General features: G+C 47.6%; 1 protein-coding gene across 1 annotated transcript in view; it reads left to right on the top strand.

Moving 5' to 3' along the window:
• LOC141111802 (uncharacterized) overlaps positions 1 to 14,177 on the top strand; it is a 275,091-nt gene that overhangs the window by 254,415 nt on the left and 6,499 nt on the right. The window contains exons 6-8 of the mRNA XM_073603937.1: positions 68 to 367; positions 3,900 to 4,217; positions 9,428 to 9,463. Coding sequence (XP_073460038.1) covers positions 68 to 367; positions 3,900 to 4,217; positions 9,428 to 9,463 — 654 coding nt within the window. The remainder of the gene's footprint in view (positions 1 to 67; positions 368 to 3,899; positions 4,218 to 9,427; positions 9,464 to 14,177) is intronic.

The raw sequence follows: 14,177 nt of genomic DNA, 5'->3' as shown, positions 1-14,177 counted from the left end.
TCGCTATTGTTGGCTGTGATATATGGAAAGGTCAGTTAGTATTTATGTATTATATTTTCCTCCACAGGTCTCTATGTGGTCAGTGAGATCTCCAGTGACCCCTATATACCGGTCTATGGAAGTCCTGTGACTCTGAGCTGTGATGTGAGTGGCTGTGATCCTGGAGACACCCCTGAGGTCACCTGGTCAGAGAATGGAAGAGATCTGGAGAAAGGACAGCAGAGAGTGACCCGAGGCAGCGGAGACGTTCTGTCCTGTTCTCTGACTATAACACCTACAGCTCGGGATTATGGGAAGATTTATACCTGCAGGGTGACACAAAGGGGCATGCAGCCAATCACAAAGGAGAGCTGCTTGTGGCTTCCAGGTACGTTTCCTTCTTCTCCAATTCAGAAATAACAGTAATGATGAGAACACCGGCAGACAATGTTGGGAAATATACACAATTCATACAAACTTCTCCCTGAGTGTAACCCAATGACGGAGACCCCATTCCTCCAGAGGTCAGAGGTCAATCCTGCAGACATTTCATATACACACCAAGTATGATGCAAGTCATGTATTGTAGATGGGACCTCATATACAGTATATGAGGCATCACACTGATGTAGAGCCTTCAACTAAAGTGTATGGATTCCCCACAGGAGATGGTAGATGTACCTGAGAGGTTATTATTATACAGGATTTATATGGCGCCAACAGTTTACGCCACGCTTTACAATATAAATGGGAGACAATACAGTTACAATAAATAATAAAATATAAGAGGATTAGGAGGACCCAGAAGAGCTTACAATCTAATAGGGTGGGGCAGGTGGTACAAAAGGTTGTAACTGTGGGGAATGAGCTGATGGAAGTGGTAGGAGATTAGTTGGAGATGTGATCGACTTCCCTGAAGAGATGAGTTTTCAGACATCGCCTGAAGGTAGAAGAGTAGGGGACCATGGCTGACAACCGTCTCCGGTCTGTGGAACGCACTTTAGATTATTTTTCTGGGAGGTGTGGTCTAGTGGCCCGGAGATCACTACTTCCGCCCTGTAGAACGCACACAACTTCTGGGTAGAGTGCTTCATTGGTTGGGAGATGACTTCCGCCCTGTGGAACACACACAACTTCCGGGTAGAGCGGTTCATTGGTCAGGAGATGACTTCCGCCCCGTAGAACGCACACAACTTCCGGGTAGAGTGCTTCATTGGTTGGGAGATGACTTCCGCCCTGTGGAACGCACACAACTTCCGGGTAGAGCGCTTCATTGGTTGGGAGATGACTTCCGCCCTGTGGAACACACACAACTTCCGGGTAGAGCGCTTCATTGGTTGGGAGATGACTTCCGCCCTGTGGAACGCACACAACTTCCGGGTAGAGCGCTTCATTGGTTGGGAGATGACTTCCGCCCTGTGGAACACACACAACTTCCGGGTAGAGCGGTTCATTGGTCGGGAGATTACTTCCGCCCTGTGGATCGCACTCAGTATGTAATTGCGCGGTTCATTGGCCAGGAGGAGATGACTTCTGCCTGGTGAATCGCACCCAATATCCAGACCTCACATCCGAGTCCGTCCCCTACAAATATTAGCGTCACACGTCATGACCACACCCCTGAAGATGCACGTTTGTGAGGAAATGTCGGGTTGAGCCTGGGACGAGTGACGTAGAGGTGTGGACAGAGGAGTGGCCCCCATCTTGTTGGTAGGAAGCGCTGGACGCTTTGCCTGTTTTGCACACATCACATGTGAGTTGTATATTTAATTTTTAATGGACTAAATTTACCCTTTTTTGGATGTCTGCGCAATGAGAGTATTTCTTTCATTTCCCATATATGTGACCACCGTGCTGTACCTATGCAGCATATTTCTTAGCCAAGGTGTTGAAAAGATTAAGCTATTTGCTTCTGGTGTGTCTGTGGAAGAAGGATCTATTGCTTGATAAGTGGACCGTTCGATGAAGAAGAGCTATGGATCTGATTTTTCAGAGATTTGCTTATTGTGTATATCCCATACACTGGCGGTAAGAGTCAGTTATATTGGGTGTTGGTGACGGTTCTCTCTTTCTTCATTGGAGTTTTCTAGATGGACTGTATTCATTTTTTATGCCATTGAATTTATTACATATGAACTTTTTGCTCATTTACCATCACTTTTTAGCGCTACACCTTTATCCCCTATTCTTGTTATTGTGCCCAACAATATTGTGTTAGCTGCTTTTATTTTTTGTTCCTAGTTTAGCGCAACAAATCTTTTTCTGTAAGAGTAGGGGATAGCCGGACAGATGGAGGTAGGGAGTTCCAGAGGATGGGAGAGGCTCTGGAGAAATCCTGGAGACTAGCATGGGAGGAGGAGATGAGAGCGCTTGAGAGTAGGAGGTCTTGAGAAAAGCGGAGAGGACGATTTGGGTGATATTTAGAGACAAGATTGGTGATGTAGCTCGGGGCAGAGTTGTGAATGGCTTTGTATGTTGTGGTTAGTATTTTGAATTTAATTTGCTGGGCGATTGGAAACCAGTGTAGGGATTGGAGGAGAGGGTTGGCAGACACTAAATGAAGACCAGTGTAGGGATTGGAGGAGAGGGTTGCAGACACTGAATGAAGACCAGTGTAGGGATTGGAGGAGAGGGTTGGCAGACACTGAATAGAGACCAGTGTAGGGATTGGAGGAGAGGGTTGTCAGACACTGAATGGAGACCAGTGTAGGGATTGGAGGAGAGGATTGGCAGACACTGAATTGGAGACCAGTGTAGGGATTGGAGGAGAGGGTTGGCAGACACTGTATGGAGGTCAGTGTAGGGATTTGAGGAGATTGTTGGCAGACACTGAATGGAGACCAGTGTAGGGATTGGAGGAGAGGGTTGAAAGACACTGAATGGAGGCCAGTGTATTGATTGGAGGAGAGGGTTGGCAGACACTGAATGGAGACCAGTGTAGGGATTGGAGGAGAGGGTTGTCAGACACTGTATGGAGGTCAGTGTAGGGATTTGAGGAGATTGTTGGCAGACACTGAGCAGTTGGTAAGGTGGTGAGCCTGGCAGCAGCGTTCATGATAGACTGAAGAGGGGAGGAGCCTATGGAGAGGCAGGCCAATGAGAAGGGAGTTGCAATAGTCAAGGCGAGAGATAACGAGGGAGTGAATGAGGAGTTTGGTGGTTTCATTTGTTAAAAAGGGGTGAATTTTAGAGATGTTATGGAGGTGAATTCTACAAACTTTTGACAACGATTGGATTTGAGGCTGAAATGACACATCAGAGTCTAGGATTACACCGAGTACCCTGACGGGAGTCGAGGGACTGATAGTTGCATCGTTGATTTTGATGGAAAAGTCATGGAGGGAGGCACGGGCGGGGGGAATATTAATAGCTCAGTTTTAGAGAGATTTCGTTTAAGGAAGTGGTGCAGGTGAAGGTCAACAGTAGGTTCTCGGAGCAACAGAACAGTGTAGAGGAGAAAGTAGCTGGATCTACAGTATGTCATGTCAAGGTGCTAGTCGATTGTCCAGCATGAGAAAATGTGATGGGAGATCCCGCAAGACTAGGAGTCTAAGGGTCATCTGATGTTCACCAGGAATTTGTTTCATCTCTGTGTATCACCTGAGGCCAGTCACTTCACTGGGGATATGGGGGTCTCATCCACTTTAATGCCATGAAGACATTTCTCTAGAAGGTCCTTTCTACAGATCTGGGTCTGGTTTCTGAACTGTGAACTGAGTTGTCAGGGTGACGTATCCGGCGTTCTGGGTACTCGGTTGGTGGAGGTCGGACCTCGGGGGAGAAGAGAACAAAAATAAAACATCTAAGGTGGAATTTCTTGTAGATTGTTTACATGCTGACCAGCTCCACTGCCATTATCTGACACTTCTCTGTTCTCCGATTCCCCGGAATCTGACCGTGTTTTACATTTGTCATTACAGAGAGACCGCCCACATTATCCGATATTATTGTCCATCCAAAGAGAGTGACAGCCAATCAGGAGGCCTCATTCCAAGTAACAATATCAGGATACTCCCCCCGAGACCTACAAATAAAATGGTATAAGGAGTTCAGCACGTTCCCCCAATCTGAGGTGACAATATCGGATCCAGAGATCGGATTGGACGGTCTGTATAAATCTTCCAGCACGCTAACCTTCACCCCGAAGATGACCGATCATAATACGACCCTCCGGTGTGAGGTGACACACAGTCAGTCCGAGACCGTCCAAGGGAAGCAATATACTCTGCACCTGACAGGTGAGATCTCTGTGTATTCTTCATATGTATGATGTGTTCATATGTCATTCATTAGATGAGTCCAGAGGGGGCGCTCCATGTACATCCCATCACTCTCAGGCCAGAGGGGGTGCTCCATGTACATCCCATCACCCTCAGTCCAGAGGGGACACTCCATGTACATCTCATCACCTTCAGTCCAGAGGGGGGCGCTCCATGTACATCCCATCACCCTCAGTCCAGAGGGGGGTGCTCCATGTACATTCCATCACCCTCAGTCCAGAGGGGGCGCTCCTTGTACATACCATCATCCTCAGCCCAAAGGCGGGCGCTCCATGTACATCCCATCACCCTCAGCCCAGAGGGGGGCACTCCATGTACATCCCATCACCCTCAGTCCAGAGGGGGCGCTCCATGTACATCTCATCACCCTCAGCCCAGAGGGGTGCTCCATGTACAGTGGGGACGGAAAGTATTCAGACCCCCTTAAATTTTTCACTCTTTGTTATATTGCAGCCATTTGCTAAAATAATTTAAGTTCATTTTTTTTCCTCATTAATGTACACACAGCACCCCATATTATACACACAGCACCCCATATTGTACACACAGCACCCCATATTGTACACACAGCCCCCCATATTGTACACACAGCCCCCCATATTGTACACACAGCACCCCATATTGTACACACAGCACCCCATATTGTACACACAGCACCCCATATTGTACACACGGCACCCCATATTGTACACACAGCACTCCATATTGTACACACAGCACCCCATATTGTACACACAGCACCCCATATTGTACACACAGCACCCCATATTGTACACACAGCACCCCATATTGTACACACGGCGCCCCATATTGTACACACAGCACTCCATATTGTACACACAGCACCCCATATTGTACACACAGCACCCCATATTGTACACACAGCACCTCATATTGTACACACAGCCCCCCATATTGTACACACAGCCCCTCATATTGTACACACGGCACCCCATATTGTACACACAGCACCCCATATTGTACACACGGCACTCCATATTGTACACACGGCACCCCATATTGTACACACGGCGCCCCATATTGTACACACGGCGCCCCATATTGTACACACGGCGCCCCATATTGTACACACGGCGCCCCATATTGTACACACGGCGCCCCATATTGTACACACAGCCCCCCATATTGTACACACGGCACCCCATATTGTACACACGACCCCCCATATTGTACACACGGCACCCCATATTGTACACACGGCAGCCCATATTGTACACACGGCACCCCATATTGTACACACAACACCCCATATTGTACACACAGCACCCCATATTGTACACACAGCTCCCCATATTGTACACACAGCACCCCATATTGTACACACAGCCCCCCATATTGCACACACAGCACCCCATATTGTACACACAGCACTCCATATTGTACACACGGCACCTCATATTGTACACACGGCACCCCATATTGTACACACGGCACCCCATATTGTACACACGGCACCCCATATTGTACACACGGCACCTCATATTGTACACACGGCACCCCATATTGTACACACGGCACCCCATATTGTACACACGGCACCCCATATTGTACACACGGCACCCCATATTGTACACACAGCACCCCATATTGTACACACAGCACCCCATATTGTACACACAGCTCCCCATATTGTACACACAGCACCCCATATTGTACACACAGCCCCCCATATTGCACACACAGCACCCCATATTGTACACACAGCACTCCATATTGTACACACGGCACCTCATATTGTACACACGGCACCCCATATTGTACACACGGCACCCCATATTGTACACACAGCACCCCATATTGTACACACGGCACCTCATATTGTACACACAGCACCCCATATTGTACACACAGCACCCCATATTGTACACACAGCACCCCATATTGTACACACAGCACCCCATATTGTACACACGGCACCCCATATTGTACACACGGCACCTCATATTATACACACAGCCCCCCATATTGTACACACGGCACCACATATTGTACACACGGCACCACATATTGTACACACAGCACCCCATATTGTACACACAGCACCCCATATTGTACACACAGCACCCCATATTGTACACACAGCACTCCATATTGACAGAAAAACACAGAATTGTTGACATTTTTGCAGATTTATATAAAAAGAAAACCTGAAATATCACATGGTCCTAAGTATTCAGACCCTTTGCTCAGTATTTAGTAGAAGCCCCTTTTGATGAGTCTTTTTGGGAAAGATACAACAAGTTTTTCACACCTGGATTTGGGGATCCTCTGCCATTCCTCCTTGCAGATCCTCCCCAGTTCTGTCAGGGGGGATGGTAAACGTTGGTGGACGGCCATTTTTAGGTCTCTCCAGAGATGCTCAATTGGGTTTAAGTCAGGGCTCTGGCTGGACCATTCAAGAACAGTCACAGAGTTGTTGTGAAGCCATTCCTTCATTTTAGCTGTGTGCTTAGGGTCATTGTCTTGTTGGAAGGTAAACCTTCGGCCCAGTCTGAGGTCCTGAGCACTCTGGAGAAGGTTTTCGTCCAGGATATCCCTGTACTTGGCCGTATTAATCTTTCCCTCAATTGCAACCAGTCGTCCTGTCCCTGCAGCTGAAAAACACCCCCACAGCATGATGCTGCCACCACCATGCTTCACTGTTGGGACTGTATTGGACAGGTGATGAGCAGTGCCTGGTTTTCTCCACACATACCGCTTAGAATTAAGGCCAAAAAGTTCTATCTTGGTCTCAACAGACCAGAGAATCTTATTTCTCACCATCTTGGAGTCCTTCAGGTGTTTTTTAGTAAACTCCATGCGGGTTTTCATGTGTCTTGCACTGAGGAGGGGCTTCCGTCGGGCCACTCTGCCATAAAGCCCCGACTGGTGGAGGGCTGCAGTGATGGTTGACTTTCTACAACTTTCTCCCATCTCCCGACTGCATCTCTGGAGCTCAGCCACAGTGATCTTTGGGTTCTTCTTTACCTCTCTCACCAAGGCTCTTCTCCCCCGATAGCTCAGTTTGGCCGGAAGGCCAGCTCTAGGAAGGGTTCTGGTCGTCCCAAACGTCTTCCATTTAAGGATTATGGAGGCCACTGTGCTCTTAGGAACCTTAAGTAACCTTGGCCAGATCTGTGCCTTGCCACAATTCTGTCTCTGAGCTCTTCAGGCAGTTCCTTTGACCTCATGATTCTCATTTGCTCTGACATGCACTGTGAGCTGTAAGGTCTTATATAGACAGGTGTGTGGCTTTCCTAATCAAGTCCAATCAGTATAATCAAACACAGCTGGACTCAAATGAAGGTGTAGAACCATCTCAAGGATGTTCAGAAGAAATGGACAGCACCTGAGTTATATATATGAGTGTCACAGCAAAGGGTCTGAATACTTAGGAGCATGTGATATTTCAGTTTTTCTTTTTTAATAAATGCAAAAATGTCAACAATTCTGTGTTTTTCTGTCAATATGGGGTGCTGTGTGTACATTAATGAAGAAACAAATGAACTTAAATGAATTTAGCAAATGGCTGCAATATAACAGAGTGAAAAATGTATGGGGGTCTGAATACTTTCCGTCCCCACTGTACATTCCTTCACCCTCAGCCCAGAGGGGGCGCTCCATGTACATCCCATCACCCTCAGCTAAAAGGATTAGGTGGAGGATTCCTAAACATAAATATCTGGCTGAACGGAATGTTCCTGTTGAAGTGACTGCAGACAGGAGGAGGAGGGGCCGTGCTGGCCGTGACACTTATCACAGGAGGGAATAATAGTAATTGGGAAAGGTATTTTTAAGTCATCAGTTTCCTCTGTGATTTCCCAGCAAATGAGTCTCCGAGTGGAAACAGCAATCGGGGCAGAGGAGCAGGGTATCACCTACCTAGTAGCAGAGCCTGATATGATGAGGAAGGCCTCTCTTACACCTCTGACTTGGGGCCCCTAATAGTGTAGACAGGAGGCGCAGGAGTACAGAGTGGCACAAGTGCCTGTAAGTTTTGCCAGCAGCAGAACAGGTGTCCATGCTGGGCAGGAGAAGTCACCAGATGGCTTCAGCGGGCAGGCAGGCAACTAGTGCTGGTGACAGCAGGCAGAGTCAGGCAGGCCAGGTCATACACCGATGGGATGGATCGAGTACAGGGCACAGACAAGAAGATGGTCAGGAAGCAAGTCGGGTCTGGAACCGACCAGTAAAGCAGGAGCATAAGGAGAAGACAGAAGTGGAGGTCAGGGGACAAGCCAAGGTCGATGCAGGAGGAGTTCAGAGAGTGGTCAAGACAAGCCGGATCAGCAACTGGAAGCAGGATACAGATTCACAGGATCACAGATAGACTGGCAGCTGAAGACAAGGCAGCACTGATCCTGAGCACTGGCTGAGTTTAATAACTGTTTGGCGACAACATCTGTCACAGGTGCACGCAAGTACTGGTGCACACGAGAATGCGCGGCGGCTCGTGTGCATGCGAGTTCATGCATATATATTGGCCATCACCCAATTCTTGCAAGCATGAAAGAGAACATGTTTTAGCCTGTGCACAGAAGTCCTTCCAGAGGAGTTATCTTGTCTCCTGGCATGCACATCTTGACACAGGGCTTTCCTTCCTCATGTTAGAACTGCCCCCCTCCCCCCCATGACTGGTGATCTGATGACTGGGGGGGGTAATGACAGAGGTGGAGGAAGATCTATGGATTGGATAAGGAAGAAGCAGGAGATCAGTGCACTGCCAGTCCTCAGGTACGGCTTCCCCTCCAACAAAGAGAACAGTGAGCAGCAGAGTAATGACATCACCAAACCTCACTCTATAGATAGTGCGACTATCAGATATACAGCTATGAGGATACAGAACAGGGAATGAGCTAGATTTCTCACGGTACTGCTTGGGCAAATTACCATTTCGAGACATTCACTATGAAACAGCAAATTTTCACTCATTGAGTTCAGGATCTCTTTGTGATGTCATTGTGCCCCCAGACTGTGGCCGGCCTGCAGCTCCCCCATACATGATGCAGCACTGTGTACACTGAGAACAGTGCGGGGGATGGGATTTATTTGGGGCTGATTTGAGCTCTCTGATGTTTATGGATCCAATTATCAATATTAATCTTCAAGACATCACCATGTAATAATTTGACGTATTTTTATTGGTAAATATTTCTCTTGCTTTATAGGAGATTCTAACAAGGCGGAAAAATCTCCAAAAACCGGTAAGAATGGTTTATAAAATCATCCTAACAATAAGTGAATGTCATTTTTCTTTCTTGTTCATTGAAGGACACGGGATTGAGAGACATTTGGGTTATACAGCCACCTACCTTCCTTATCTGTGTCAGTTGTCCCCCCTCAGCCTTATTCCAGGTAGATTCCTCCGCCCTTATACAGGATTTCATGGGCTAAATTAAAACATGAATTGCTGACTCTAACCATAGAGATTGTACACATTCCTCCATGTACTCCACTCTAGAATCATTAGCGGATCTGGTTTTAGCAGCCTCTGAGCAGTGTTGCCAACTGTCAGTAAAAAAATCAGGCACTTTTCTCCTGCTAGTAAAAAGAAAAGGTTGTCAGTTAAAAATATGGCTGTGACGCTCGGCTCTGCGTATGCGCAGTTCTGGAGTCAGCCAAGTGCCTGTTACAGTGTGTTCAGGCGGCATCGGTAGGGGGGTGGGTCTGACAGAGGCGGTGCCTGAGTGTGTTGTGTGATGTCATAGTGCAAGGCAGTGGAGCCTCTTGTGCGGGTCTGCGGGACGGAAGCAAGGCAAGCCAGGAGCTGTTTAGACTGAAGTGACCACCTGGGGTGGAGAGAGACTGTCGTGACTCAGGAGGGGGCGTGTCATGTCGGGGATCAGAGCTGCTGTCACTGGCACAGTGATAGTTTCATGTGTGTGCGCCCATTCTAATTTCTTGCCCTCCTGAGTCCTGTCCCTGAGCCACTTACTAATATGGAAAATAAAATAAGAAATATGTTTTTTGCCTTAATATCTACTATAAATCACATTGCTAATCGCATATTGTACTTGCTTGTAGCCTAAATACTGAAGAACGGGAGAAATGTGGGGAAAGCTTGTTTGGCTGTACTTCTGTGGATCACAGAAGTGCAGTTCATTCTGTACCCCTGTGACATGTTTTCAGCAGACAACAGGCTGAATCCCGCTGATGTCACAGAGCCATTCCATGCTTGGGAAAGATCGTGACCATATGGTCAGGATCTGCCCACATGCCTGGATCGGCACCTGGCTAAGCCTCTCAGCGAGCTACTAAGAGCCTGAGCCGGCCTCCCCCGCCCCTCCAGAGCAGAGAACCATGGACTGACAGTCATCAGCTCTCTGCTCAGGGAGCTCTGAGAAGTGGGCAATCAGTGGTGTTTGAACGCTTGGTTCTCAGTCTTAGTACCAGCGGGTGAACGATGTTGCATCCACCTAGGTAAGTATGATCCCCCCCAAAAAATAATCCCATACTTCTTGTCACGGAACGTCCCACACTCCGCTTGAGTGCTTTCGTCATATACCACTTCCTCCCAGTCTGTATACAGATATCAGATATTCCAACCTCTCTGAGCACAAAACAAGGCGACACTTGCTTGTTGCTAACATGAACTCACTTTATTCAGAACCTCCTCCTGCTCATATTACTCTAACAATACAAATGTAACCTAATTAACATGAGCTAATTAACTAATCCTTTATACAGCCTAGGTGACTGAGACATGACCTTTTGCCCAGACTGAGTTAATTATCACAGGACATTTTCTCACAATAGCAGCAGCTCCAATAGGAGTCGTCCCGTCTCCTACATTGTATAGAGGACAATGTGATCAGCTCATTCAATTAACATAAACACAGGGTTAATTAGAACAAACAACAATGTGTGGAATACCCTTAGAACCTGTGGTAAGCCAATTTACATTAAACACATTATAGCAGAGAACAAGACAGGTAGTTGGAGTTGATGACACCAGCATCTCCTCATAGTATGTGTCCCAACAGTATGAATCAAACAACATACAATATATACATATATACACGACTGAGTCTGATTAGTACAGTTTAGACTGGATTTCTAATTCACCTCACAAAGAGTATTGTTCCCTTGAAAATCCAGGGCCCATGATCAAAAGGCAAGAAGCTTGCATTCAGTCCTCTCCAACAGCCTCTGTCCCGGCTAGGTCTGTCACATTTCTCCCCTTTCGGCAGGAGACTAACACAGGAGGAGACCCCAGATGGGTTGACTCCGAAGTTAGTCCATAGTTCCAGTCCTCTACTGCCTGTACCCACACAGTACCCCAAACAAATTGTTCCCAACAGAGTATTACTCACCCAGCCATCCTCTGCCTCTCTCAGAGAACATGCCCACCGCTGGGGAGAGGCCTGGACTGGCCCTTCTCCCTGGAGTCCTTTCTGCCGCTGGAGAGAAGACAGGGGGACTGGGCTCACTCTGTCATGCTGTTGGGGATCTGGTCCGACTGCCCAGCATCCCTGGGGTATACAGGTGGGGACTGAAGCCCCATCCACCGACACCAGATCAAGCTGCAGTTGTGAGGTGATGATTGCATTCTCTCCTTGGATCCTTATCTGCAGCTCGCGATAGACTGCCACCTCCTCAACTTGGGCCTCCACAATTGCTGCAGGTGTGGGGAAGAGGTCTTGGACCCTCTGTCCGGTTGCCAGCACTTCTGCTGGGGATTTGCTAGGTGGTTCCTCCTCTACAGAAACGTCTATCAAATCCTCAGTCTCTGGAATTGCTAAAAGTATGGGACAAAGGTCTTGGACCCTCTGTTCAGATACCAGATCTTCAGCTGGAGAAGTTTGTTGTAACTCCATAGATGCTGCTGGCAGAAAATCACATGTCCCTGTCAGTGTTGTGGGAGAAAGCCCGACTACCTCTTCTCTCAAGAAGGCCGAAGCCACTGTTGGTGCTGGGCAGAGCACAGTGAACTTTGGCCCTGATAGCAGCTCTTCTGCTGGAGGCTCATCAGGTTGTTCTTCCTCAGCAGAAAAGTCTATTAAATCCCATGTCTCTGCAACTGATGTCTGGGGATAGAGGTTCACCATCTCCTGTCCATGGAACCCAGAAGATGTCATCAGTGCTGGGCAGAGGTTAGCAGAGCTCTGCCCTGTTGTCAGCACTTCAGGTTTGGGGATAGCGATCTCCGGATTTTCCACTGCCGATTCTCTGGCATGCTGCTGAACGTGTTCTAGCAGTTTCCTGTATTCCCTTTCCAGATGCTGTTCCTTCCTTAGCAAATGGTCCAGATCAGGTTTGAGCTCTGAGACCCCTGCAAGACTGAGCATAGCCTCTCTATATTCTCACAGGTCCACAAGGTCAGGTTCCCCTTCATCGCCAAACATAAAATGATCTGTAAGGCTCTCCCACAGCAATCCAGGGCCTCCAAAGTCATATCCCTCCGGAGAGCATTCTGTTGTCTCCCCTAAATATCCCTCCTCTGCGTGCCATTGCAGAGCCCGATAACTATTGTCCAGCTCTATCTCCTGCTGGACCAGCCTGTCCAACTCAGTCACCCATTGCTCCTGGGGCCGCTCTCCCAGGAATGCCATCCGCAATGCCGTTGGTCACTGGCCCGTTGCTCTTGGGTTGGAAAGCACTTGCCCTGTTTTATACCAGCGAGCTGGAGGGCTCCAATCCAGAGCTCCACCCAAATCTGCTGCCTGAGCTCCAGGTATTCATCCTCAGACACAGTCCTGGTGTACGTTGAAAGGATGATCCGCAGCAGCCCCGGGAACTCTGATGCCAGGTCCATATCTCCGCTGGGGTGACTGAAGTCTGCTATGCTGATCTTGGATCCAGTTGGAGGTTTGGATGTCCCAGACTGCAGGAAGCTTTCCCGCTGCTTGCCACCAATGTCACGGAACGTCCCACACTCCGCTTGAGTGCTTCCGTCATATACCACTTCCTCCCAGTCTGTATACAGATATTCCAACCTCTCTGAGCACAAAACAAGGCGACACTTGCTTGTTGCTAACATGAACTCACTTTATTCAGAACCAGAATACAGTCTTATATACAGGAGAAGATGAGGTTCCCCCCTCCTGCTCATATTACTCTAACAATACAAATGTAACCTAATTAACCTAATTAACATGAGCTAATTAACTAATCCTTTATACAGCATAGGTGACTGAGACAGACCGAGTTAATTATCACAGGACATTTTCTCACAATAGCAGCAGCTCCAATAGGAGTCGTCCCGTCTCCTACATTGTATAGAGGAAATGTGATCAGCTCATTCAATTAACATAAACACAGGGTTAATTAGAACAAACAACAATGTGTGGAATACCCTTAGAACCTGTGGTAAGCCAATTTACATTAAACACATTATAGTAGAGAACAAGACAGGTAGTTGGAATTGATGACACCAGCATCTCCTCATAGTATGTGTCCCAACAGTATGAATCAAACAACATACAATATATACATATATACACGACTGAGTCCGATTAGTACAGTTCAGACTGGATTTCTTATTCACCTCACAAAGAGTATTGTTCCCTTGAAAATCCAGGGCCCATAATCAAAAGGCAAGAGGCTTGCATTCAGTCCTCTCCAACAGCCTCTGTCCCGGCTAGGTCTGTCACACTTCTCTTTAAAACTGTAATGTTGTAACTTTTGAAAATGTCAGTCAAAATGTTTCTGTGCCAGTCAATTTTGGGTGTTGTGTCAGTAAATTTCAATCTGGTAGGTTGGAAACATGGCCTCTGAGTCTCCTACTGTGGAATTGATGAGATTGTCCCTGAGAAGTTGTAGGCATCTACCATAACTTACAGGCTTAGAGACAGATCTTGGCTTATTAATGCTGAAAGTGCTAACTCAAAGCCCAACTGGGGGCACCAGAAAAATAAACCCTTGTAATGGGGCCTCCCTGTACAGCAAGTGTTAAATGCTTGTCTGGGGTCTTGGGAT

The sequence above is a fragment of the Aquarana catesbeiana genome, linkage group LG11, assembly GCF_042186555.1.
Source record: "Aquarana catesbeiana isolate 2022-GZ linkage group LG11, ASM4218655v1, whole genome shotgun sequence".
In the NCBI taxonomy this organism is placed as follows: domain Eukaryota; kingdom Metazoa; phylum Chordata; class Amphibia; order Anura; family Ranidae; genus Aquarana; species Aquarana catesbeiana.
This window is presented reverse-complemented; position numbering and strand designations above follow the sequence as displayed.